This window comes from Adiantum capillus-veneris, chromosome 4 (assembly GCF_014529385.1).
Source record: "Adiantum capillus-veneris isolate H3 chromosome 4, ASM1452938v2, whole genome shotgun sequence".
In the NCBI taxonomy this organism is placed as follows: Eukaryota; Viridiplantae; Streptophyta; class Polypodiopsida; order Polypodiales; family Pteridaceae; genus Adiantum; species Adiantum capillus-veneris.
Window position 1 is genome coordinate 101,845,445 of NC_140934.1, and position 27,042 is coordinate 101,872,486.

Sequence of the window (27,042 nt, forward strand, 5' to 3'; positions counted from 1 at the left end):
AGAAGGGACAAATTTTGAAAACTAAGCACGGATTTACTGAAGTTCTGGATATGTATCACCCACTCACAAACGCACTCTTTCCATCAAATACACACATGCACCTTCAGACGGGAAACACACAGGCTTAGAAAGAGAACTATTTGGTATGAGCTCTGTACAACACACACATACACACATGTTTTTGGAAATCTTTCTTGAGTAATTCAGAAATGGGAAACCTCAAAGTGAGGAAAACCCATCAGAAAGATCAGATACAAAGGGCAGAACACAAAAGTGTTCCGTAAAGTGAAGTCTCTATAACAAACATAGAGGAGTTGTAGGATATACAAGGATATGTTGCGAACATCAAGGGAAAAATGTTAGGATTTTTGAGGACAGTTTGAGAGGCTTCAAGGCAGCTCCGATTGTATGCGGGAGCGCCGTGAGGAATTCCTACGACTTTGGCATCCAGGGCCTTTCTAATAAGTTTCTATACCATGGTCCATGGGGCTCCTAGATGGCACTACCGGCCACCTGTGTGGTTTTCTCCTCCCATCTCCTGATTTAGCCGTCATTGTACATATCTCATATTTCATTGGTAGCCCGTTAAGTAGTTTGATGAAATAATACAAGGATTTTTTTCGGGGGGGGGGGATGAGTCATCGAGTTTGAAAATCCATGACATTGTCATCATATTTGCCTTGAGGCACTAGAAAACTTACTAAGAGACATCCACACTCTTGGAACTCATGTTTGATACTGACTAGAATTTCATCCAAGAAAGGGAGAGGAAAGTGGTCTCTCTTTGTAGCTGCATTTAGTGGTTTGTAGTCAACACAGACCCTCCACTTACCATTCTTTTTAGGCGTCACCACTACGGGTGACACCCATTCTGAGTTTTCTACAGGATAGATGAATCCCGCCTCCAGCAGTTTCCTTACCTCGGCCAAGAGTGCCTTTTCTTGTATGACCCCCAGTCGTCGTAGCTTTTGCACAACTGGTTTTACCCCTTCCTTCAGCTTAATATGATGTTCCACCACTGTAATGCCTGTGATTCTTTCACAGTTGTCAATGAACAGGTTAGGAAATCCCATCAACATTTGCAAAAAACTATCTTTCTCCTCAAGTGTTAATTCCGTAGACAACATAACCTTCAACTTACTTCCTCCTAGGCCAGGTGATTTGCTCTCCTCTTCATTGGGTTGCCCTTTTGGTGATGGATCACCAGTTGTGCTTACCCTTTGTGGATCCTTCATAATGATACCCATCACATCAATGGAATTGTCACTTTCGTCGGTGGATGTGGTCTCCTCCTCAGAACTAGAAGATTCACTAGTGGTTTCATCTGCCGATGTTTCCAGATTCATTTGCTTCTGCTTGCCAATCCTCATGTCATAGTAGATTGTCTCCCCTTTCTTACCGGTCATGCGTAGAAGACCAGTACCTCAGTCCTGTTTTGCCTTCATGGCCATCAACCATGGCCTTCCCAAAATTAGTGGATAGCCCTCCCCCTTAGTAGGCATTACAAAAACATCTACCTCTACCTCAGTGTTGAAAGCTTTGATTTTCACGGCACTTACCACACCCACACACTTTACTTTTGCTTTGTTTGCCATCTTTGCCTTGCATGGAGAAGGCCTGTCAACCTTGAGCCCTAATCGAAGCATCATAGCTTCGCTCATTACACAGATTTGTGCACCTCCATCAATGTAGGTGTTTCCAACCCTCTTTCCTTTTATGTTTACGTCGACAATTGGAAGGATGTCATCCATGTTGCATCCCGAAATTGCTCCGGCTACCTTTGTTTTGGAGCGTCTTGTACTTACCATTTTAGACCATTGTCGCCTTACTTTTGGTGCAAGATGTAGCAGTTGTGGCCATGTAATCTTCGGTCCTTGCTCTGCCACATCCAATGTTAGATCATAGGGCTTAGAGATTTTCCCTAGCTAGAAGTCGGTGATGCCTAATTTCCGTCGTGGCCTGGATGGCCTCTTGCTAGTTTCTCCTCTCATGCTTCTCTCATCATCTGATTGTGTAGCCTTCTTCCTCCTAGCCCTTTTCAAAGTCATGGCCTCAAGTGGTTCTAAAAATGTTACCTTATCCTTACCCTTGTCCCTCTCTTTTTCTCTGGGTGGATCCACTACTACGGATTTTCCTTTCTCTTCTAGCCTTATGATGTTTACAGGGCGATCAGTGGTGGGGCTGGTGGAAGAGGTGGAATGGATGCTTGTAGTGGTGTCTAGGGTGGACGTAGAATTTGTGTTGGCGGGGTTGGTGCTCGGGGTGGGGGTGTTCTTTCTCTAGGGGGTGACAATTGGTTCCTCCTACCTCCTCTATTATAGTTTTGTTGTGGTTTGGGACAGTAGTACATACCGTGACCGTCTTCTCCGCAGTTGTAGCAATGATACTCCCTGTTTTGTCGTCGTGCTCTTCCAGGGTCTTGAACTCTTTCTTGACTCTTCCCTTGTTGTATTAAGTAGACAGACAAATTCTGCAGTTGGTCAGTAATATGGGCCAACATATCTTGTTGGTCATCTCTTATCCCAAGAGCCGGTGGTGGTGGTGGAATGGTGGTTGTCGTAGTTGCTGGTCGGCGTGATGTTGCTATTTCTGTTGACTCGGTTTCTTTGGCTTTCATTCGCAGCTTCTTGTCCTTTAGGCGAGCAATCTCAACGGCTAACTCGTACATAGCCGGGAATCTATCTTTCACCTTCTCCTTGAGAAGCGGCCATAAGCCATGCGTGAACCGATCTTTTTTTAGGAAATCGGGTGCAGCTTCCCCCCTTGCCAGTGACTCAATCCACCGTTCCCACAAATCCACAAATTTGGACTCATAGGTGGCATATTCTAAAAGACCCTCCTGCTTCAAGTCTCTCAACTTGTCCCACAACTTTTCTGAAGTGGTACCTCTCCCAAAGCGCCTGTTAAAAGCGGTTTTTAAGGGTTCCCATTCATCCTTGGTTGCTAGTGGAAGTGCATTGTACCATGATCTAGCTTCTAGCTTCATGAGATGCTTAAAGATTCTAACCCGGGATTCATCCGTATCTTTGTTGCTCACTACACATGCTACTTCAAAGTCATCTAGGAAGTCTGTTACCAAATCCTCCCCCTTCTTTCCTTTAAATGTTGGAAATGCTACACTTTCCATGATTACAGAGAGAGAGCTAGAAAGACACACTGCTTAACTTGCAAAAGTTTTTTTCTTCTTTACAAGGAGGCGTGTATACCCTCTTATACTAGGACATAGATTAAAACTTCAAACGGTACATTGCCTTGTACCAAAGGTAGGACAAATGGTTGATCTGATGCCAGGACCTCAAAAAATCGCTCCCCACCCAGCATGGTGTCAATGACGTGCTGGTAGTGAGCCTTCAAATCCAGTATTACCTTGATTGAGCGTACACGTGTTGGTATGTGTGATCTGTCTTGAGGTAGGTTGTACTGATTCATGTGAAGCTTAGAGGTGCTTAGTCACTGTCTAAGCTTGTGGGAGAGGGTGGTGTTCTTTCCTGAAACAAACTCAGTAGATCCCTAGTTTCTCTAGTGAGAGTGTGAGCCAATAATTCCGTTATCTGTGCTGCAGCATCAGGTGCAACTTGAAAACTGACTGTGATAATTACCTCGGTGACTTGAGTTACCCGATTCTCAAAGTAGAATAGTGTTGATTCTCTATTGTGTAGAGCTCCTTCCATTTTGTTGTTGTGGGTTGGTTGTAGGTTGCGGACATGGTTTCGACCTTCTTCTTCTTCTTCTTGGCACTTGGCCTATGTATATCCACTGGGTTTGGCGTGTTGGTTGACTCTCCCACTGCAAATTGATTACCGTTACGCCTGGCACTCGAGCTTCGATGGAGATGCGGAGTTCCTCTAATTGTGCTTGGAGCTCTTCTTCTTTTGTCATCCAATTAGCAACTCCTGCTAGCCATTCATCCATTCACAATAGTTTAGGGGTTTCAGTCTAATAAATTGAAGGGTTTCATGAAAAGATCCTCAGTGGGGGCGCCAAATGACGAGAGCAAAACGAACCCCGAACCCCGACGGCCTCTAAAACACCGGGGACCGAATGGCGCGCCTCGAGCCTGTCATGGTAAAGCAAACAGGGGGCACCACCTAGCTTCAACGGCTAGGACGCAAACAGTACACCACCATAACAAAGTTTTCATCCAAGAGAGATGGATTCTTGGGAGCAATGATGAAGAGGAAAGGGAATGAGATCAAGTGAGAGAGAGAGAGAGAGAGAGAGAGAGAGAGAGAGAGAGAGAGAGAGAGAGAGAGAGAAAGAGAGAGGGGGTATAGCGGCTTAGTACTTAGGTACCACAAAAGGATGGCGAATCCACACACCCTTCACATATACACAAGATCACTCCAAACACAAGACTAGGTGGCGATTCCGCATACCTCACATGGGAAAACAATTGCAAGAAAACATACTCACAAAACCTCAAGCTTTATTTAGAGAATAAGGCGATGAAATAGGGAGCATAGGGTAGGGGAATGAGAAGGGAGAGCGTGGTAGAGCACATGGCGGAAAGGTGGGAGTTGATGGCGAAGACTCGCACGAGGGTTACGGCCATCATCCTTCATTTAGTTTCCCTTCATCTTCCATAGCCCAAGGGTGTAGAGGTCATGCTTAAGACGAGCATGGTGATTGCGGTGATGGTGATGTTGTGGGTGTGTGTGTGTGCACTAGGCACACACAGTGCATAGTGTACTCTTTGTTGATGGTGTGTGTGTGTTTAGTGTGATGGTGACACCTCTTTATATAGGGGAGGATTATATAGGGGAGGAGGGGGAGGAATTATAGAATTTAGAAATGAAGAAATCATTATCTACATAGGCCATGTGACTGTGGGCCCCACTTGGCTGTGTGTATATGTGCCAGAACAGCAGTCTCATAAGAGAGAGACTAAGAGAGACAGATGGGTTGATGAAAAAAAAGTGAGAGTTGAGATGGAGAATAAAGTAATTACAAGAGGAGAGAGAGGGGAGTGTGCTCAGAGGTGAATCTGTGTGCAGATATGTGTGAACACAAGAAAAATCAGGTAACCACCAGGTGGGGATGGGTCTGTGGGCACCTTTTTCAGTGAAACTGAGTGTGTGTGAGTGTGGGGGAGGTTATTTAGCTACAAGACAAGAGATATGGCGCCCTTTAGAGAGAGAGAGGAGGATATTTGGGTCATGGGATATGATAGGAGAGAGAAAGAGGGGGTGGGGTATACTATTTTGGAAGATAGGGTAAGTTGCATGTGAGTTAGGGTGCATTATTGGTGAGTTATAATGCATTATTGGTGAGAGGTGGGGTAGATTGAGGGGAGAGAGAAAGGAGAAAGGACAAGGGGAAGAGAGAGGGGGTTGACCTTTTGAGTGGAGGAGAGGAAAAGGGACACACGGCAGGGCAACAGTGAAGAAAAAGGAGGCAAGGTGGGGATGGGCTACCCCGTAGGCATGAGGTGGCCTATTTTATCTTTCTTATATATTTACATAATCATACTTTATTTTTTTCTTACTTTTTCCAATGCCTTTTATCACTCCCTCCCTAAGAGGGGGTTTTCATGGGGTGGGGACGAGAGAAGAGGGGTATGGAAGCTTGGCTTGTGAAAAGCCCCCATCAGCAGCAGGGTGACAACTCTGCACTGCGAGGTCAATTTTTGGCCTATTCGCGGTCCGTTTGAGGTCATCTAAAAGGCCAAGGGTGCCCAACTAATAAAGCTAAGTGTGGGAACTGAAAAAACTGAGAGAAGACCAGAAAAAACGTGGAGAAGAGAGGAGGAACAGCCGCAGGTGTGTTTTTGGGGTTTTTGGAGCCTGTTTTTGTCGTTAACTGCTCATCCGATGTCGGATTTGAGCACTTTGACATTGTAGACTTGGGTTTTGGGTCATTCCGGACGCGATGGCACTGTCCATTTTTCTAAATTATTCACTCTTTTTCTGTTGTTTTGGCTGTGTAAGTTTCTCCTATGAGCGAAGCTTCTGCTCCAATTTGTGATTGTATCTGGTATCTTTTACCCATATTGTGTGAGCTATTTGCCCCATTGGTGTTGGCCCAAGCTCAATTGTATCTAAACATCAGAAATTATCCTCTTTTGAGCTGAGTTTTTTGGATGTGTATGTGTGTGTGTGTCTGTGTGGAGTGGGCAAGTGGATAGTCTCTCTCCTCTCGCTTCAGAGGTGTGTTCCCTGTCTCGGCCAGGTGTGTTGTGTAATCTGAGTGGTGCCCCATAGTGTGTGTGTGTATCATTCCAAGAGTGTGTGTCGGGTCTTTATCGAGGCGCAGTGTGTGTTTTCATCCCGCTCACAACGTCATAGGAAACTATCCCAAGAGACCTTAACACTAGGTTGGTAATGGGACACTTTTATGTCTTGGGACACTTTTATGTCCTGTGAAATGACCATTTTCCTTGAATTATGTCAAGAGTTTCAAAATGGATTTTGAGGTGCTATCTATCTAAAAAGTTGTCTCATCAGCTGAAAAAAACTCGACATTTTTTTGGAATATCAATTCCATCTTTAACATTGTCCTTGCACAACATTTCACAACCTAAACTGTGTGAAAAAACGGGTCCTGTTTTTGGCTTTTTTCAACTTTTTGCAACTATACGACTCTAGAATTCATGTTTGTGAGGTCTATAATGCTAGAGAACTATCTTTAGTAGTCCTCAACATGTCCTGATGCTTCTAGGGAGAAATAAATATTAAAGTTGTAAGTTATGACCAAATTACAAAAATTGTCAAATCATGTTTTTTAGCCAATTTTAGCTCTTCTATGATTTTTTTGGTGGATTTCATGATATCCAAATTCATTTGATTTTCTATGTCGCATATTGTAACATAAAGCTAACATTCCTTGAGTTTTGGGGCACCTAATACCCTATTTTGGTACACAACCATGGTTGATTTTTTCAATTATGGGAGAAAACGAAACATTCTCGTATATCAAGTATAGCTTTTTCAATATTGTTAGTTTCTTGTGACAACTACATGCATTTTGTAGGTAGTAACCATATCTAGTCATAAGAATCAAATTTGGCTAGATATTGAAAAGTTTCTATGGGATTCTACAACTCATAATGTTCAACCCAGTTTTTTCATGTTTGCTGTATTTAACACTTCATCTTTGTCCCCAAGATTCCCCTTGGTAAGAGATGTATTATTCTTTTGACATGCTCCATGGCTCCTTATGAACATAAAGGACAATAGGGAACTAAGAAAACATGCATATATTATTTGTATTGAGCGTGGCTATAGAAACTCTGATGATAGGTTTGTGGAATGGTAAAAATTCAACTTTTTTGTACCTATTTATTTTGGCAAAACAAAAAATAGTGAGTGAGAAGCAATCATATGTTCTGATCACCAACCGATTGAAGTTAACTAGGGAATTTATCTCAAGTCCTACAAAAATCCCTAGTCTTATTTTTATGCAACAAAACATAAGAAATGACTGTTTTGATGAAAATTCACTGGTCCATCAACTTTGGAGGCTTGGTGTGACCAAAAGATGAGAAATTTTACAAGTTTATTATCTTTTCCAGGTTTAGTAGGCCTTCAACTATAACCTCATGAAAGGATTTTACAAAATGAGTGGATCTACTATGGTTTTGGAGGTTTTTTTCAAAACCCTGAAAGGACACTTTTATGTCCTGTTAGGTTACCAACCTAGTGTTAAAGATCTAGGTGATGAGGAGAAGTGAACTCAAGACTTGTTATTCAAGAGGAAAATGGCATAACCAATCTACCAAACTTGGGCGATAGAAAGGTTATACCATCTTTCTCTTTTTATTTGCACACACACACACACACACACCCAAGAAGAAGAGAGTTTTAACATCGTAGGAAGCTATTTCAAGAGACCTTACAGATCTAGCCGATGAGGAGAGTTGAACTCAAGACCTGTTATTCAAGAGGGAAATGGCATAATCAATCTACCACACTTGAGTGATAGAAAGGTTATACAACTTTCCCCTTTTTATTAGCACCCACACACACACCTGAGAAGAAGAGAGTTTTAACGTGGTAGGAAACTATCCCAAGAGACTTTAAATATCTAGCCAAGAGAGAGAGTTGAACTCAAGACCTGTTATTCAAGAGGGAAAAGGCATAATCAATCTCCCACACTTGGGTGATAGAAAGGTTATATCATTTTCCTCTTTTTATTAGCATGCACACACACACACACACACACACACACACACACACACACACACACACACACACACACACACCCGAGAAGAAGATAATTTCAACGTTGTAGGAATCTATCCCAAGAGACCTTAAAGGTCTTGCGTACGCGCACACACACACACACAAAGAGAGAGAGAGAGAGAGAGAGAGAGAGAGAGAGAGAGAGAGAGAGAGAGAGAGAGAGAGAGAGAGAGATCATTTGCTAATTCTCAAAAGTTCAAAGTAGTGATGTTGTGAAGGAAATCATTTTTAAATACACTTTTTAAAAATGTTTTACTTAAGACTCAGCTATGGTGCCATGCATAATATCATACTTGGTGTCCATGGACACCAAGTATATAAAAAACATTCCATGCTCACACCCATAATTAATGTTTAGTAAACTTCTTCAGTGGAAGGGGAGTCCACAAATGGGTATTCTCTCACTCATGTAGTTTGGAGAGGTTATAGGGCCAATTTTTTTTCAGGGTTTTTAGATTTTGTCCTTATTCCACTTGCCAAATAGGACTAGGTCATTTCTAGGGCTATAGTCCCAAGCATTTCCCAATGGTAAGGGCTTGTTCCTTTGTTTTTTCTTACTTAGAGACTCTAAATTTTTTTATTAGGCCTAGAGACATGTGAAGGACACCATCGTGACTTTAGAGTCTTTGGGTTGGGGACCTCTCGTTGGTCAAGGGCTAAAGACACCTTATGGTTTGGTTGTGCAAGTCGATGTGAATCTTCAATTATTTTGTTTGTGTATGTTGTGCTGCTAAATACTATTGAAATTTTTGCATCCATGTTATATGCTTCAGTGATTTTGTAAAATGGATGTGTATCACCCAGAGTAGGGTGGAGTGCTCACCCATGTGATGGGATTGTATTCTGCTTTATGGTCTTTGGATTGGATTATGAAGTGGTTTTGATGGATTATGATAGAGGTGTAAGGATGGAGACCTAGATTCTTTGGAAAGGATTGCTTGTGCATATGAAAGATACTATTTTCATTCGACTCATGTGTTATGTTTCTCATGATAGTGTAGACACAAGATTAGGATCACCTACATCGCTAAGTGCTAGATGAAAGGATCTCTGACTAGCGACATTGATGGATTGGGAGTGCTACTTAGATCTTTTTGGTTTTTTGTTAGGCTCATCTATATGGTTACTACATTGGGGGTTGAAGGACCTACACAGCTAGGATATTTCCTTTGCTTGGTCTAAACACTCGGTGTAGCACCAAAGAGGCATGCTCAAATTGGTATGGTTGGTGCTAATTTCCTATCACCTGCTTGTATTTGGAATCCAATTTTAAAGTGCTTTTCATGCTATGTTTTTACTTTTGTACACTTTTTAATGAAAAGCGGATTCATTTTCTAGTTCAAGTAGGCTAGGAAAAGTTGTGTTTCAATTTTTAAAAAGTTTTTTTTTTGTTTTTATGCTATGTTTAGCTTTTCATGCTTTTGAGTGTTCTTGAACAACAATTTTCTTTTTAAAATTATATAAATCCAAAAATGTTATTTTCAGTCATTGTATGGGTGAAAACGGACATACAATATAGAAATGAGATTGAACACAACTTTTACGAGAATTATTCTTCAAAGTTTCATCATAAATACACCGAGATGGTACGTTAAGTGTCATAATTATATTGGGGTACCACGGTGCGATCTAGTTTACTCACGGTCTCATTCCTTGCTATATATTGGTTATAGAGTTATCCTTTGTAGGAAAAATTGGACGGTTTTTTCCAAAGTTAACTTTCAAAAGTTGTTTCATGTTTTTAGTAAAAGCTCCAAAAATCTAGGAGCTATTTGAGGCCTTGGGGAGCACTCTGGCTTACAGAATTAGCATTTGCTCTCGTCAGTGCATCCATGCGCACACCTGGCACTCATTTCTTTTCAATAATGCGTCTCGCAACCACGTGAAGTGGCCCCAAAAAGTGGTCCTCATGATGACCTTTCTGCATAACTCTCACAAGAAAACACCCATGTTGTGTCCGTATTCATCCACGTGCAAGTATTGACCCCGTTCGACCTCCTGACGCCACTAGATGCCATCTGACGCACCTGCTTACCTCATGTCGTCGGCCCACGGATAGCTTCCTCGAGAAGTTTTACGCGCTACCAACTCCTCATTATTGTAGAAAAAACACGCTGCTACCGATAACGATGAAAATCGATGCACTATGTACATGTTGTCCTACCTGTACACATGTGGGCCCCACATAACCTCCCGGCTTTGGAAAATGGGCAATCCTTTATTTGATGCACCATGCATGTGTATGTACATATGCGCAATTCCGTGCTCCAAAAAACTCGTGACATAATTTTCCCACCCCCTAGCCTGCTAGAGCATTCATGCTCAGCAGCAACAACACTAGTAGATGCTCATTCCACATGGATCCCACACAAGTATACTTTTATTGATTTGCATTTGTGCTGAGGCAAGTTGTATATTCTGTTGTTGCTCAACTGGCTGTAGGTCTGTGCAACTCTTCTATTCTGACACTGCAAATTTGCAAGTTGATGAGTTTCAGGATACAGATGTGGATCAGTTTCAGCTTCTAAGGTTATTATGTAGAGATCACAAACGCCTCACCATTATTGGGGATGATGACCAGCAAATTTATACATGGCGTGGTGCAGCTGGCTTTCTTAATTTGATGATGTTTGAAAAACTTTTTCATGGAGCAACAGTGACAAAGTTAGAACAGAATTTCAGAAGCACTGGTGCAATTGTTGCTGCTGCAAGATCTGTTATAGCCAAGAATGTAAACAGAACACCGAAGACAATACGAACATTGTCTCCCACAGGGATAACATTATCTGTTTGTGAGTGCAGAAATGAACAGTGTGAGGCGTCTGCTGTAGCGAAGTTTATCCTGTCTCTAAAGGAGCAGGGCATTCTTTTGCAAGAGATAGCGGTTCTGTACAGGTTACAACACGTGGGTCTTGAACTTCAAGACATGTTACAAGCGAGAGGCATTCCTTGTGGTAGTAGAGGCCATGGTGAAAATCTTTGGAGGAGTCCAAGGTCTATGAATACAATGGGTGCTGTGCTTCATGATATATTGGCAACCTTACGCCTAGTACTGTCAGAGTCAGACGACTTTTCTTGCAAGCAGGTTATGGAGGCTTTATGTCCAGCTTTTCCCTCCTCAAACGTTTTCAAATGTGCAGAACTCCTTCAACGCCAAGAGGGAATTTCTTTATACAAGGCCTTAATGTCAGCTCGCTCGCACTTTCTTGGCCTCAAGAAACATGAAGGTTTGGCATCTTGTGGCTTTGAAAGACTTCATCGAGCTGATGAGCCTGTTGCCGAAGGCCTTCATTTGCTAAGGCAAATTCTGGAGACAGCAGCAGCGGATCTAAAAAACATTAGAATGAAAGATATTGTAATGAACTTGTTACAGCAAATTTCACCCTTTAGAACAAGAAATAATGAGATGTCTAAGAGCAAACTGGATGGTATTTTTGTGGATAAATCAGTCAGTCAAGAGTACGAAGGTCGAAACTTAAAATTTTCAGGGATTAAGGCACTTCTAAAAGAGGCTAGCAAGTTTGACATGGAGTGGGAGAATGAGGAGCAGAAAATGTGCAATCAAGGTAGGACGTTTAGTTTTCTCCAGTTTGTCCAATCGTTTGATGTTTACATGTTTTCCATCTGCTCGTGTACTCGTCTGTACCAGTATCATCCCTGCATCCAAGTTGCTACCAACAAGAATATTACTTGTAAATAATTTTTTTAATGCAGATTGTTGACAGTTAGAAAGTTGTCTCCTCTTGAAATGTTCAAGAGAAGGTTTTCTCTAGATTTATGCCAATTATTTCGAATCCTAGAGTTCAATTGCAAGATCTGAGCATATGTTATATCAGCCCTTTGCTTCTTCAAACCCTCCAGAAGATTGTATGCCGTTTGCCCTTGACCAAGCTAAAAAGCCTCCATTCCAATCTTCCTTCTTTGTGCTCTTGCCTTTGCTTGCTTGCGTTACTCGCGCCCATTTCCATTGGAGCTTTACCTTTGTCTTCCCTCTTAACCCCTTTTGCTCTTCCTACTTGTAAAGTATCCTCTGCCTCCCATCTTTGAGCTCATCCTCTTGTTAGCGACTATGTCTACTTCATCTTTATCAGCTTCTTCAAAACTTCCAAGACTCCTACAAAAGCCTTGTTCTTGTGGTTGAGCTTGACCTCCATTGTTATTCTGTACATTAGGACCTTATCTTGGGTTAATTCGATAGATTCCACCTTGTTCTAGTCGCATAAAAGGGCATTGAGGATATATATGACCTCTCTCCACAATTGTAACACTGCACATGCTCCATCTGATTGCGTGTTTCTGCCTTCCTCTTTGTCGTTTCAAGCCTATTGTTGAATAGCCTGCATATCAAGATTCAAATCATTGATTTGTTCAATTAACTTTTGCACATCTTGTGGCTCAACTCCTCTTGGAATCTCCACATGCTGCTCTCTCCACATGCATGTTAAGTGGAAGGGGTTGCACTTCATGACCATGTGTAACATGTTCTTATCAGGCATGTGCATGCACCTTCCTTTTCCTTATTGCCTACTGTTGCTTTCTTACCTTTTTCTTCCATTGCTCAATCGTAAGCTTCTTTGCATTTGCGTAATAATCAAGTTCTGTCAACTCTATCTTTGTATTGATGCTGCCATGCAATGAAGAAACGAACATGTTTTGCATGGAGTGCAGCTGCGTATTCGGGGAGAGGAGCTTTTGGATGCTGAGTTTTCTGATGTCTCAGGCATGTTCTTTGAGGGCCGGGAGGCCAACTTGCATAGGTGGGAGTAGTCTCTTTAGGTGTTTTGTTGTGCATCGGGAGCACTGATCAACTGGAGGAAGACAACGGCTTTCTGGGTTGATAGTGCTCCCATGCCTGATTGGTTGGCTGGAGAGGGCTTTAGGTGGATCTCTCCAGGGACACTAGTATGCTGCTTTGGCTCTCATGTTTTTTTTTTTTCTGAGAAAAAGATCCTTCTATTAGTTCATGAAAACTGCCCATAGGGCTACAACCACCTCTGCAAGAGAGGGCTACAACAATCATGATGGGGAGACTCTCCCAATGAAAAAACAGCATATGTACAATGAGGCTAAATCAAGAGATGGGAGGAGGGAAGAGCCACACTGGTGGACGGTAGTGCCATCTGAGCACACCCTGGACCATGGTGAAGAAAGGCCCAGGATGCCAAAGTCCAAGGAACGCCTCTCTGTGCTCCCGCATGCGGTTAGAGCTGCCCTGGAGTCTCGAACTGTCCTCTGAGAGTATGGACCAGCTCTAGCCAAAGATCCCGAATAGTCTCTGCTGGTGGTACAGGGCGAGCCTCGAAGATGCGGAAGCAGCGGGCCCGCCAGATGAACAAGAGTGTCAGGCCGCTAATGAGCTCCCAACACTCCTCTCTCTCACTGCACCACTCCTGTGGAGTGAGCTCTGTAGCAGGTTGGAGTGTAGGTCGACCCCCCTCCAACACTATCATCCTGCTGGTGGAGGATAGCTCAAACCGAAGTGTCGGGCGCATAAGAGTAGACCAAGCAGCTGCTCCCCATGTGTACTGCTAAGCTGTGGAAAGAGCTTGCATGAGCCGAAGAACCCGAAGCCACACCTGCTGTGCCAAAGGATAGTCCCAAAGACAGTGACGCTGACTCTACACAGGATGGTCACAAGCTGCACATGCGGCCGAGACACCACTATGTACAAGCTAACTCCCAACTGCTGTAGCTCGGTGTGCTACCAGCCACTAGAACAAAGTGGCTCGCCACGGCTGTCTGGAGTCCCACAACCTCTCCCAAAAAGATGCCAAGAACTCAGTTGTGAGACCCTCCTCCTGCCAATGAGGTGCTGCAGTAGGACGAGTCTCTCTCTACGCTGCCAGCATGTGACGTCTCAGTCGAAGTGTATTGAAAGAATGGGACACCTGGATGGTCTGCTAAGGAGAAAGGGTCTCCAGGATCCCACTGTACTCGTGTCAGTGGATAGCTCTCCCAAACCCATAGTCTCCAGTGGCCAGTCTAAAGAGCTGCTGGGTCGGGATCTATGACACAACTCCTCGCACAGATGCCCATCACTCGGATCCTCTGAAAACAACACTCTGCCACCTGTGGAGCCCCAACTGCAACTGTGTAAACGTCCCTCACCCTGTAGCTCGAAAAACAGGGAGGGTATAGTCTTTGAGCAAGCCTGAACTGAGATGAGAACCTCCAGTCTTTTGAAGGCTCCCATCCATCTGGGCGGTGCTGACTCAAGAGGTGAGAGGCACTCAGCTGGTACTGCGTCTGAGATGTCTTGACACATGACACATGCTCTGCACCCCTCTCATGCCGTGTAGCTGGATGACCTGAAGCTCCTCTGACAAGCCTGAAAACTGTAACCAGTCACCAAGAGAGCGTGCTGGACCCTCGGCCATGGGACCCCAGGAAACATGAGGCCGACTACCAACCAAGTGGCCTCTCTGAGTGCTAACCATGGGGTTCCAAACAAGGGGCTGTCTCGGGCGCTCCTCCATGCAAGTAGGTTGACGCTGCTCCAGGCCTCGCCGTAGTTGCTCTCAAGATCGGAGCAGACTCACAGCGAAGCGGTCCTCCAGTCTCCTGCTCAAGCCAACTCTGCGCATCTCTGTGAAAATCCATCGAGTTGAAGGTCGCCAGGGGCCTCCAGCCTGAGGCACCCTAGCACTAAGCCACTGAAGCAAGAACTCCTTCCAAGGCTCCTCACTTGGAAGAAGTCCTCTGACGATGAACTTTCCAAGAAGGGCTCTGCTCTGCTGTGCTGTGTCTATGATCCCCAACCCTCCCCGAGAGCATGGAAGAGTGATGACTTGCCATGCCACTATGGCCCGGGCTATCTGAGTGTCACGTCCTAACCAAAGGAAGTTCCTGATCAGCCTCTCTACCTGGCTGATACAAGAACTCGAGAAGATCCAACAAGAAGTGATGTACCACATAGTAGCCAACAACACCTGGTTGGCCACTACAACTCTGCCTGCCAGAGAAAGTCGTGCGGAGCTCCAATGTAACAACTTCCTCCTGATAGACAAGAGGAGGGGAGCAATCTGCTACTCGGGAGACAAGTCCAAACCAACCTGACAGCCCAAGTACTGAACTGCAGTCCTTGGGGGAATCCACCTGAAACCCTCACCTGGCATCCAATCGGGCGTAGGAGCACTACCAACCGAGAAAGCCACTGTCTTTCTCTAGTTGATCAGTGCGCCAGATGCACAACAGAAAGTCTCAAGAGATTGCTCACACCTGTGTAGGTTGGCCTCTTGGCCATCCAAGTACAAGGCTGAGTCGTCTGCAAACTCAGCGTCCAGTAGCTCATCTCCCCGAATAGGGAGCACTAAGCCACGTAAATCAACCTGCTGTGAAACTAAAAAGCTGCTCATCACCTCAACATAGAACAGAACGAGGAAGGGGGCAAGAGGGCAGCCCTGTCTGACCGAACGTGTGAGCATGAAACGATCACCTCTACCTCTTGACAAGAGCACCTGACTGTGTGCCCGTCTGTACAAAGTTGACACCCCTCTGATCCATGCATCTGAGAAGCCGATCCTGCGTAGGGGCCCTCCAAAAAGTCCCAGTCAACTGTGTCGTAGGCCTTCTCAAAATCGAGAAGAAGAATCACCAAATCCTCACCACGGAGCCGCACGAGGGCAGAAGCCTCCCAAAAAGTAAAGATGTTGTCAAGGATACTACGCTCCTTGACAAAACCTGTCTGAGTCCCATATATAATACTCTCTAGAAGTGGCTGAATCCTCAAACTCAGAGCCTTGGCAAGAATTTTGTAGGCTGAGTTTGAATCTCATCCAAGGAGCCACTCTCCTTGCGAATGAGGTAAATTAGGCCCTCACTCATGCTGTCAGGCATCTCTCCAGTGTGCAGGATGTACTGAATAGCACTACAGAGATCTGAGCCAAGCAAGTCCCAGTACTCCAAGAAAAAGTTGGGAGTTAAGCCATCCTTACGTGGACAGTTACCACGGGGGAGTGCACTAAGAGCCGTGTGTAGCTCCTCTAGCTGTTGAGGCTGCTCAAGCCTCTGACGCATCTCCTCAGTCACAAGACAAGGCATCTATGCCCACACCTGCTCTCTGCATGCATCCTGATGCTCTGACTGAGGCTCTGCAGACAGTAAATCACGGTAAAAGTCAGTAGCAACTACACGCATGTCTTGTGGCTCTGTAGCAACTAACCTATCGGGCCTCCTCAACTGACTGATCTTGGCATGCGTATGCCGAGGTCCCACTGCCTCAAAGAAAGCGCCTGTCACTCTGTCACCCACTTGGGTCCACTGAGATGCCTGTCGATGGAAAGCAAATTCACGGCGCCTCTCCAGTGTGCTGACGAGCTCCTGGCGAGCCTGTTATAACTGCTCCTCCAACCAAGGATTGTCTGGGTGCTGCTGTGGCATCCTCTACAAGGAAGCAACGCCCCATCGGAGACACTGCTGCTCCTCTCGCGCTGCAGCCAGGCGAGCCGAAGACTCCTGAAGAAAGAGTCGACTAAGCTGAGCAGGTCTTGAGGCCACTCTGTCAGCAGGAGAATCCTGCATGTCTAAGCTCTCTATCCAAAGAGCCTCCATGCGCTCTCTAAGCACTGAGTCCAACAAGACCCTCTTTGGGATGCGAAGCATCATGCTTCCCCTCCTCTGCCTATTAGTCCTTGTGAGGATCACTGGAAAAGGAAGTCCCTACCAGAATGCCAACTATCCCTTTCAAGTCACAGAAGTGGTCACTAGTGTAGAAGGGATCTATCCGAGATAGATTCACTCCTCCCACTCTGCGGTCCGAACGAGAGAAGGCCAGGATGTCTGGGGGCCTCACAAAACTAGAATGTTGCCACATATCTGAAACCCGCAAAGTCATGCAAAACCTCTCCCAAGCTGCCAGCTCAACTCCATGCACAATAGTATGGCTACCACCAATCCTGTCAAAGGGTTCCGTCAACATGTTGAATTCACCCCCTATGCACCATTGCTCTGCCTGCGGCAGAGACTCAACAATCTAAGACCAAAACTCTGCACGTGCACTCGCCACATTGGGCGCATAGATGTTGAGGAAGCCCACGAGACAGCCCTGAACCTGCATAGTGATCCACTGAGCCTTGCCTGGCACAATAATCCCTCTGCCCACAATGACCTGCTGCAAAGAATCCGCAATAGTCATACATACTCCGCCCTAGATGCCTCCAGGTCCAAATGCAGTTGACCAAAAAGTCTCATATCGTCCACGCAAAAGCTGACCACAACGTCTAATGCGGCTCTCACATAGATGATGCTCCTGTAGGATAAGAAGGTCAATCTCTCCTCCCACAAGGCATCGCTGAAGCTCCTGACGTAGTCGGCCCCTCTGACACTGAAACTGGCGCCCACCTAATCCTTGTACATTCCATGAGACGATCCTCATGGGGAGCGAGAGAGATGATGCTGCAGCAGCAGCTAACCGTGCTATCTTCGAGGCTGGCTTGGATGGGGAGTAATCCGCATGCGAGCGTCTTGGAGAGAGGCGTGATTGCAAAGAGTGTCTAGCCCAAGCCCAAGTAGACCGAGCCGTGCGCAAAGCAACCTCCTCTGTCCAAGAGTCCTCATGTATGTGTACATAACATGGCAGGCTCTGCGTGTCGGCAAAGAAGTGAACCACAATGTGTCTACATCTGCTGCGTCTGGAGGTGTCATTGAAAACTTGGCCAGCGGCCAAAGAGTCTGAAGCAAGTCTGTAACCCCTAGGTCTCCCATGTGATGAGAGAACTCTAGGGCCTGTGTCTGCAGCCACACCATCACTATGTATGTCTATAGTCCACTGTGATTGGTCCCTGCCGCAAAAGGGAAAAGAGAAGCCAACCGCTGAGTCCAAGGCCTCTATCCCCCTAGCTGCAAGAAACAATACATGAACTCTGAAGCAGACTGCCTCAAGGTCTGGTGAGGGGGTTGCCGAGAAACCGTGTAAAGTCGTAGGCAAAGAAATCCCAACGGCGACGAATGTCGAAGCTCGTTAGACCACGAGGAACAGCTGCAAACGGAGACGTCTGTACCAAAAGAGGGGGTCGCAAGAAAGGTTGTCCCTCTCTCACCAAGCGATTCTTGGCAAAAGGCGTTGCCAAGAGACCTTCTAGCAGGCTGAGGGACTAGAGTGGGAGGAGGTGAGGTAGCAAGGGAGGGAGAAGGGGGGCGAGGGGGATCGGCAAAGGTAGGGGGGCGAGATGGAGAGGCAGAGGGAGGAGGAGGAGGAGGAGGGGGGGCGGAAGATGGGGGGAACTTGGAGAGAGGAGGGGTTGTCGAGGGTGAGGCTGAGGTGGAGGCTGGAGTAGGGATCTCGTCCTACTGTAGAGGGTCGAAACAGTTCCCTGTGGGAACCCACTGTTGTTGGGGAGGAACCTAGGGACCACTTTGAGTACCAGGCTGGCGCGGTGGCCCCTGCCGACGTCGACCACCAACCTTCTGCTAGCCCCCCTCTGCTTGAGCCCCAGGCTCGGAGGGTGGCTCTGCCTGAGTATTCGGTGACTCTGCCTGCTCTGCTGTTGGCCAGTCCTCCAAGGGTTGGGGCTGGGCCTGTGGAGTAGGTCGGGGTCTCCTCCGTGGACAGGCCTTCGCAAGATGGCCCATTTGCCGACAAATGAAACAGTGGTTCGGGAGACCTGAATACTCGACGCTGTGTTTAAACCAACCACCACTCACCCGAGGTAAAAGGATGACCTTCGGGAGAGTGTGGGTGTCCCGAACGAGAACTCAATTGTGGGGATGCCGGATGCCTTGGCAGCTACTGAGGCTGCCGTCCGTGGTGTCTCCAAGACAATCCCAATCGTTGAGCCTATCCTGGAAAGGAGCAGAAGGTACTCCCTCCTCAGGTCGGGGAAGTAGACTGAGATGGGCAGGTCTGCCTCCTCGCCACTGTCGAAAATGTGCTTGAATTGCACGGATGGCCAAGGGGCTCATCGCAATGACCTTGGATGCCATCTCGGGAGTCTCAAACTCTATCTGGTAGTAGCGGCGTCCGAGAAGCTGAACATCGAGAATCTTGCCCACCTCTGCAAGAAGGCGGGTGTGAAGGAGATCGCACACTTCCCCTCTGCTTGTTCTGGTGCCGAGAATCTTGCAAATAACAAAGGTGGCCTAGAGGCGCACCACCTCTGCCTCTAAACTCGCTTGCTCTGTCGACAAAAGAGCAAGTCTGATGGTGGGTTCCGTGGGGTTGGGCGAGGGGGCTGCTGTGGAGTCCCTCTTTGGCGGAGCAGAATCCTCCATAAGTGTCTGCTGCTGTTAAGACGGGCGAGGAGGAAGGCGAAGGTGACATATAGCATCAAGAGCCACTGCCACTGGAAAAACACCAGCGAGCAACGAGGGGGAGAGACGGAAAAAACGGCAGGCGGGCAAAGGGAAGAGCGAGTGCATGTGGGCAGCGGGCGGGAGCGAGAGGCGATGGGCTGGTTTTGCAGGCGGGCGGGCTGGCTGTGCGAGCTGGCAGTGCAGTGCAGGCGACGGGCTGGCACTGCAGGCGGGCTGGTTGGCTGTGCGGACAGTCAGTGCGGGAGCAGCTTGGGAAGGCAGAGGGGGAGCGGGCGGGTAGGCTGGGACTGAGGGCGGCAGTGCGAGGGTTGGGGGGGCAGCACAGGCGAAGGGCAGGGAGGAGGCGGAAGCAGCGCGAGCTGCAAGGCAGAGGGGGATTGGCGATGGCGAGCTAGGAACGCGAGTGAGGCGAGAGCAGCAGCGAGTTTCTTCTGTCTTTGGCTCTCATGTTGGTTTGGATCTGTCACTAAAGCAGCAGATTCCTCCTCTCCTCCTTTCCATCAGGAGGAAATTGGTTAATTGAAGCTCAACACGACTTTCTCTTGTCCGCAGGGTTGTGGTGGCCAGCCAGGTGCTGTTCGCTACTATGTGGTACATCATGTCTTGCTGGATTCTCTTGAGCTCTTGCAGTAGTCAGGTGGAGATGCTGGTCAGGAACTTTTTGTGGACAAGGTGAGACACAAAGCTGGATCGGGCCAAAGTCTCCTAGTAGGTCATCACTTTACCTTGTTCTCAGGGAGGGTTAGGGGTCATAGACCTAGCACGACAAAGTAGAGCCCCCCTTGGGAAGCTTGTGGTCAGAGGACTTCTTCGAGGGAAGGAGCCCTAGGAGCTATTGCTTCATTGGATTTGGGCCAGGGTTCCACAGACGGGCGACCCATGGAGCCCTTCCACCGACTAGATTTCCACAGAGATGCACCTGAGCAAAAGATGGGAGAATCGCTTCGCCGCAAGCCTGCTTTGATCTTGGGAGCAGCTGCAGGGTGGCCTTGAGCAGCACCAACCCACATGCATTGAGGAGCGTTTGAGGCAGCCACTTGTTTGGAACCCTATGGTCAACACGCAGTGAGGCCACATGGTTGTTAGTAGACCTCATGTCTCTTGGGGTGCTATGGTAGAGGGTCTAGCTTGCATTTCTGGGGAGTGGATGCAGTTTACAGTACTCTTAGAAGAGATTCAAGACACTCAATTGTGTGGCATGACAAGAGTACGTAGCATGTGTCAGGATATTGTAGAGGCTATACCTGCAGAGTGACGCAACCGTATGGAGCCAGAAGCTCCGTGCTGGATGGGGACTTTCACACGATTGCTGGTCCTCATCTGAGTTAGGGCTTGCTCAGACACATGATGTTGCATGTTCTTCGAGGTTCAGACAGAGGGTTGCCTCCACAGAGTCATTGTGGAGGCACCAGAGGTGGCTCAGTGTTGCTTTGAGCGGATTAGAGTTGTGGGCATCAGTGGGAGGGCTTGTGTCTTTGGGCTTGGGAAAGCCGCCCTTTGGGGCGAGTACAGTGGGATCCTGAGGAGTCGTTTTGGCGCGATCCGTTTACTCCAGCCAATCCCCCGGGGACTCCTTTCTTCTAGTACACAGCTCTCGGCTGGGTCGCCATATACTGACAGCACGGAGAGAGACTCGTCTTGCTGTAGCGTCTCACTGGCAGGAGGAGTGTCTCACGTCTTAGCTCTTGGCAGGATTTTGGGAGTGCTTATGGGACAACAGACAGTCGGGACATGTCACCATGTTCCAGTGGCTAGTTGCAGATCGAGCTACTACAATAGGGAGTTGGTTGGTTTACAGCAGCCTCCTACTGCCGCCTGTGACCACCCGCTTGAGAATTAGTTACTGTTTGTGGAACTGCCTCATGGCACAACAGGTTTTGATTCTTCGGCTGATGCCTGCACTTTCCACAGCTAGCCAGTACACTTGGGGTGGTGCAGCTTGGTTCACACTCATGGGCCCAACACTTCGTTTTGAGATGGCTTTTGACAACAGGATGATTGTGATACTGTGGCTGGCCTACACCTCAGCCGCCACAGAGCTAGTTCCTCAGGAGTGGAGCAGAGATAAAGAGTTGTGCTCGGATCTCATTTGTAGTCTTACACTGTGGTTCATTTGGCAAGCCTGTTGCTTCCGCATCTTCGAGGCTTGACCCATCCCTCTGGCGGAGACTGTCCACGATATTTGGCTGGAGCTGATCCATACCTTCAGGGGCCGGTTTGAGAGACTTCAAGGTAGTTCCGATGGCATGCGGGAGCGCCGAGAGGCCTTCTTGCAACTTTGACGCCCAGAGCCATTATTCTTCACCACGGTTCATGGCGTGCCTAGATGGAAGTACCGTCCACCAGTAAGGTTATTTCCTCCCTCCATTTCCTGATTTAGCCCTCATTATACATATCTTGTCTTTTTTATTGTGAGTCTCTCTCTCATAGGGCAGTTTGTAGCTCACGTCTACATCACAAAATGGGAGGGGGGAAGAGCCAAACAGGTGTCCTATATTACCAATGGAGGCCTTGCTCCATTGTTAAGAAGGGTCTTGTTTGTAAGAGGCTAATGAAGTTGTCACGCCTGCTCCCACCTCTCCAATCTGGGCAACCTTTAATACGATTCTATCGTCTAAGTGTATGGATCTATGCGAGCTAGAAGGGTTACTATGGGTGGCCTCTCGAAAATACGGAAGCGTCGAGCCCTCCTAATAAACTAGATGGCAAGGTTGATGTTCAGTTCCCATCGTAGACCCTCTCTTCGGTTCATGTCTTCAAAGAGAAATCTGACATGTGGAACTGACAAAGGCACAGATTGTTGCTAGGTTTAGTCTTGTTGCATTGAGCCCTCTTGATAAACTAGACGGCAAGGTTTCTGATCAGTTCCCATCGTGGACCCTCTCTTGGGTTCATGTCGTCAAAGAGAATTCTGACGTGGAACTGATAAGGGCACAGACTATTGCTAGGCTGTCTTGTTACCAAGTGGTGGGCAATATAGACCTGATCAGGTTGTTGCTTCCGAGTGTTGGTCATATTTGGAAGGATAAATATCATCACACCAATAATCTTGGCGAATCTCCCTTAGATCGTAAACTGGCGTGCACATGGCCATTGTGAGCAAGCTAAAAGTTGACCATTGTCTCCCTCATAAGGCACCAACTTTTGGAAAGGAGTAACCGCGACGATGGTGGCTGGCCAAAGAGGTGTCCAGCAATTTGATAAAAAGCCCTTTGAGAGGCCGTGCTTCCCGCGAACACTTTGCTGCTGTTGTTGTTGCAAAGATGAGGCCTCCCGTGTGGTGATCAAGAGGAGTTTCGCACAAAAGCTGAGTGGGGGTAAGAGGCCGCTCAGCTATTTTGGACTGCAACGCAAAATGCTGAGAGCCTTGTCTCTTCCTACTTGCCAAGTCCAAAGGGCGGAGTAGAGAAGCTCAAGTCTCAACTCTGCTGATTTTGGTAGCGTTGAGAAGTGTGGTGGAGGTTGAGATGACGGAAGCAACACGGGGGTAGCACTCCCACATGCAGAATCACCCCAATATGTAACGGCCAAGCCATGCAGTGTCTTGGACTTCTTTTGTGTGTGTGCGTGTCAGTGTGTGTGGGGTGTGTGTGTGTGAGAGAGAGGTGTGTGTGTGCGCAAGGGAGAGACTCTGCAGCCCTTCGCGCTTGTTGCCTTGCGTGTTCAGCAGCCCTTTCGCAACCTGCTACCCTGCGTGTGTGGCCAGCCTGCTCACGACGCCAACTGTTGCCCCAGTCACATTTGCTCTGCAAAAGTAGCTGCTCCTGCGCGCCTCTCTTGTTTTGTGGCAGGTCCATCCACTGTGCGCAAGTGTTCTTCTGCACGGACCTGCTCCTACCCACGAGTCTACAGCGTTGTGCACTTATGCTCCTGCGCGCCCCTCGGTCCTCTGCAGGTTCTTTACAGCTCGTCCAGTTTTCAGCTCTTGCTGTGTGTGCGCGCGCGCACGCGTGTGTGGAGGGTTGGTTTCGGGTGAAGTGAATCCTTCTGCCACTTGTTTGTCGCGAGATTTTGCCCTGCACAAATCCTGCACTGCACAAGCCCTTCCCAGCATGCCGGTGGTTGAAGATAGTTTTCACCTGCACGCGGCCTTTCTGTCGGTGTCAGTGACTGTGGGTTTGTCTGTGTATATATACTTTCAGCAGAAGGTTCTTTTCGGTGTATTCAGCAGAGTCTTTCCTAGAAACCTTGAAAATTACAAAATATAAAGTGGGTGCTAGTCCAAAGTGTGCTCTAGAAAGTGCAGTTTAATTGGTTATGGCAGAAGAAGCTGTATGTAAGCGTAGGAGACAGGTGGATCTTTCCTCGATGGATGCTGTAAACATCATCAAAGAGTGTTTGTCGGAGGATTTTGCTCATGCTTGGAATGCTTGGGAAGGCCAGGAGTCAGCTGCCGAAGTGGTTATTCCGGTTCAGCAGCTTATGGATCCGGTTGCACAATATGCATTGAATGCGGTCATTTTGTTCTTCTCTGGCAAGATGCCCTCGGCACAAGATGTAGGTCAATGGGTTGATTTCCTGTTGAAAAGACAAGCTGTTCGAGGAGTGTGTTTTGGTGCTTGTGGTTTTTATGAGGTGTTACTGGCAGACATGGAAGCTCGCTCACAATTATTGGAAATGTCGCCCTTGTTTTTCAATATGCAGATGACACATGTATTGCCATGGGTGCTTACTAAAGATTCTTAGAGCTTGATACGGCAAAGGTGCCCAGTTTGGGTGGAAATAGTTGGATTTCCTCGAACTTAGAAGCATTTCTTGCCTCTGTGTCGTTGCTGCTGTATCAGAATTCTCACCAAGGAACACATATGGAGTCCGCTTCATTGATTGCTAGTATGGAAGCGGATGTGCCCATGGGTAATACTACTTGATTATCGTGCCTCATGCTTCTCTTGTGAATACTGTACATATGCATTTTCCTCTTAAATGCTTTACGTATAATGTGCGCGGACTGTGCAAACACGACAAGTGGAAGTTAATTTGGCATTATGTACATACAAATAAAGCAGATATAGTGGTGTTACAGGAGCATAATCAGCATGATTTCGTAGGTCAATCTTCGTATTATGCGGGATTCTAGATTGCTTATGCTGGTACTGATTCTTTCTCGGGTGTTTTGATGATGGTGCGTAATGAATTGCAGCCGGTTTTAGCCCATAACGATCCGGCGGGGCGTTGGATGGTAGTTCAATGTCTTGTCCAAGGGATTATTATGGAATTTGCTCGTATTTATGCATATATTTCCTCGGCACAAAGAAGTCATCTTTGGCAAGAGTTAGTCAAATACCCCTGGCGTTCACACGCTTTTTGGTGCGGGGATTTTAATAATGCACCTGCAAACACGGACAACACAACTGGTCATTCGCATTGGGATGCCATGGTCAGTAATACAGGTGTCTTGGATCTATGGGCCAACACGCACTCTTCAGAGCAGGGTTATACATTTACTCATAATGCTCACTCTGGATATAGAGCACGATTGGATCGTTGGTATATACTGGGCACTCCGCAATATGATATATTTGCATGTGATATGAGGATTGGCCAGTCTTTCACCTTATTTGATCATTTTCCTCTTTGGCTCTGGGTTTATTTTGAGGCATTGGATGTAGATTTCCCGCTTCTTCGTAGCGCTTGTTGCATATTAATAATGCATATCTTTCACATAGAGCATTTCAAACTTTGATTGAAGCGGTAATTCCTCCACTTGTCGCTCATATGTTCATTGATGTGGATGTAAGATGGTATCGTTTTGTCATGCGCTTCCAAGCAGTCACAAAGGACTATGGTTCGTGGTACATGTACCAATTGAGAAATAAAGTACAGGAAGATAAGGCGACCTGTCAAGCCTTGGGAAGTCTTGCAGATACTAGAAGGCTTACTGATTCAGAAAAAGAGGAATTGTGCGCAGCTAAAACCTCGTTGATACATAATGATAAGAGAAAACTTGAAAAATGGAAAATTAGATCTAGGCAAGACGCTTTTATGGATAAAGGTTGTTCGTTGAAACAATTCTTTAAGCACTTGCATCATTCGAGGACATTTGCTTCTATTAAAAGGGTTAAAGACGAGGCTGGGCAATGGATGACCAAGAAAGGTCAATTGGAGGACTCAATGGCGGATCATTTCAACGAGTATTTGCCAAGCTTGTCACTCCCTCCACTGAGGTTTTGCAAGCCAGACAGTTATTGTTGTCTTATGTACATCCTATATTGACAATGAATGATGCAGCTACCCTTGAGGCCAGTTTTACTGAGGATGAGTTGCACGACAGTGTGTTACATATTGGCTGTTGGAAATCTCCTGGATGGGACAGGCTTACAAATGAATTTTTCCTTCGCTTTTGGGAAGCTCTCAAGCAGCCTCTCCTTTTCATGATAAATCATGCATGGACCACACAATCATTGCCGTAATCGTGGAAAGAAGGACTTGTGAAATTGTTGCCTAAGCAAGCATTGTGTGAATCCTTCTCACATTGGCATCCAATAACGCTTATGCCGGTCGTTTACAAATTGTTGTGGGAAATGATAGCTACACGTGTTGTTGACCATTTGTTTTCTGGCATACATCCTGCTCAGTATGAATTTATCCTCGTCGGCAAATTACGGATAATATTGCAAACCCTTTTATTGGAATTGAGTATGCAAAAATATACTGGACAAGATGTGCTCATTATGCAGATTGATATAGAGAAAGCATTTGATACTACTCATTGGACTTCATTGCTCAGGCCATGACGGCTTTTGGCTTTGGGCCCAGGATGTGTCGAGTAGTCTATTTTCTTTATGAAAATAGTCAATCTGCTAGAATTCTTGATATTGAGCTGACTCGGTTATGGGATCTTGGTTGATTGGTCAGGCAAGGATGCCCTTTAATTTCCATGTTGTATGCTATTGCTACACATCCTCTGCTCTTGTATCTGGACTCCTAAACAGCTTTTGGTGGGCTACATGGACTGCAACTGCCAGCTCATGATCATTTTGTGGCACAAGCGTATGTGGATGACTCCATGTTTTGGCCAAGAAATCAACCTGAGGATGTTCGTTGCATTATGGAAGCACTATGTGTTTATGGGTTGGCTGCAGGTTTGCAAGTGAATTTTTGAAAATCTAAAGTATTGCCGTTGCATCAAATGGATTGGCATGCTATGTTATGGCTAGGTGAAATAGTGAAGCTTGATCAAAATTGTGAGGCATCTTGGTTATCAGTTGGCTTGGTCGGTTAACAATGTGAAGTTGTTACAATGGGTTGAGAATAAATTGAGATTTAAATTGCATTACTCGAAATTGTCTACCTGGCCATTGGCAGTTGTCGCATTGGGATGTGGTTTTTGGGCTACAATTCTGGGATGTCCCTTTACTTCCAGTTTCGTGGTAGATTGGAAGTTGGTCACGAGGGAATTGTTGTGGAATGATAGAGATGATGACGATGGGAGTTCACTTCAATTGGAGAGTTTACATTGGAGTAAAGTTCTTGTTCAACGCTCTCCTAGACAGGCTTAATTTCTCTCCCGCAAAGGTATTGACAGGATAATAGATGTGATAGACGCTGAAGGACGGGTGCTCTCGTTCAGACAGGTTGCTCTTACCTTTGGACTTAGGCTACACTACAGGCG

The 27,042-nt window shown here is 46.6% G+C and overlaps 1 protein-coding gene across 15 annotated transcripts in view; it reads left to right on the top strand.

Moving 5' to 3' along the window:
• Window positions 1–27,042, top strand: part of LOC147459708 (uncharacterized) — a 185,060-nt gene that overhangs the window by 82,932 nt on the left and 75,086 nt on the right. For all 15 annotated transcript variants that reach the window (XR_015187902.1, XM_086510920.1, XM_086510907.1 and 12 more), the window contains one exon: window positions 10,664–11,746. Coding sequence is in view for 14 of the 15 variants with exons in the window: in XM_086510920.1 (XP_086367046.1) it covers window positions 10,664–11,746 (1,083 nt within the window). In the remaining variant the exon portion in view is untranslated. The remainder of the gene's footprint in view (window positions 1–10,663; window positions 11,747–27,042) is intronic.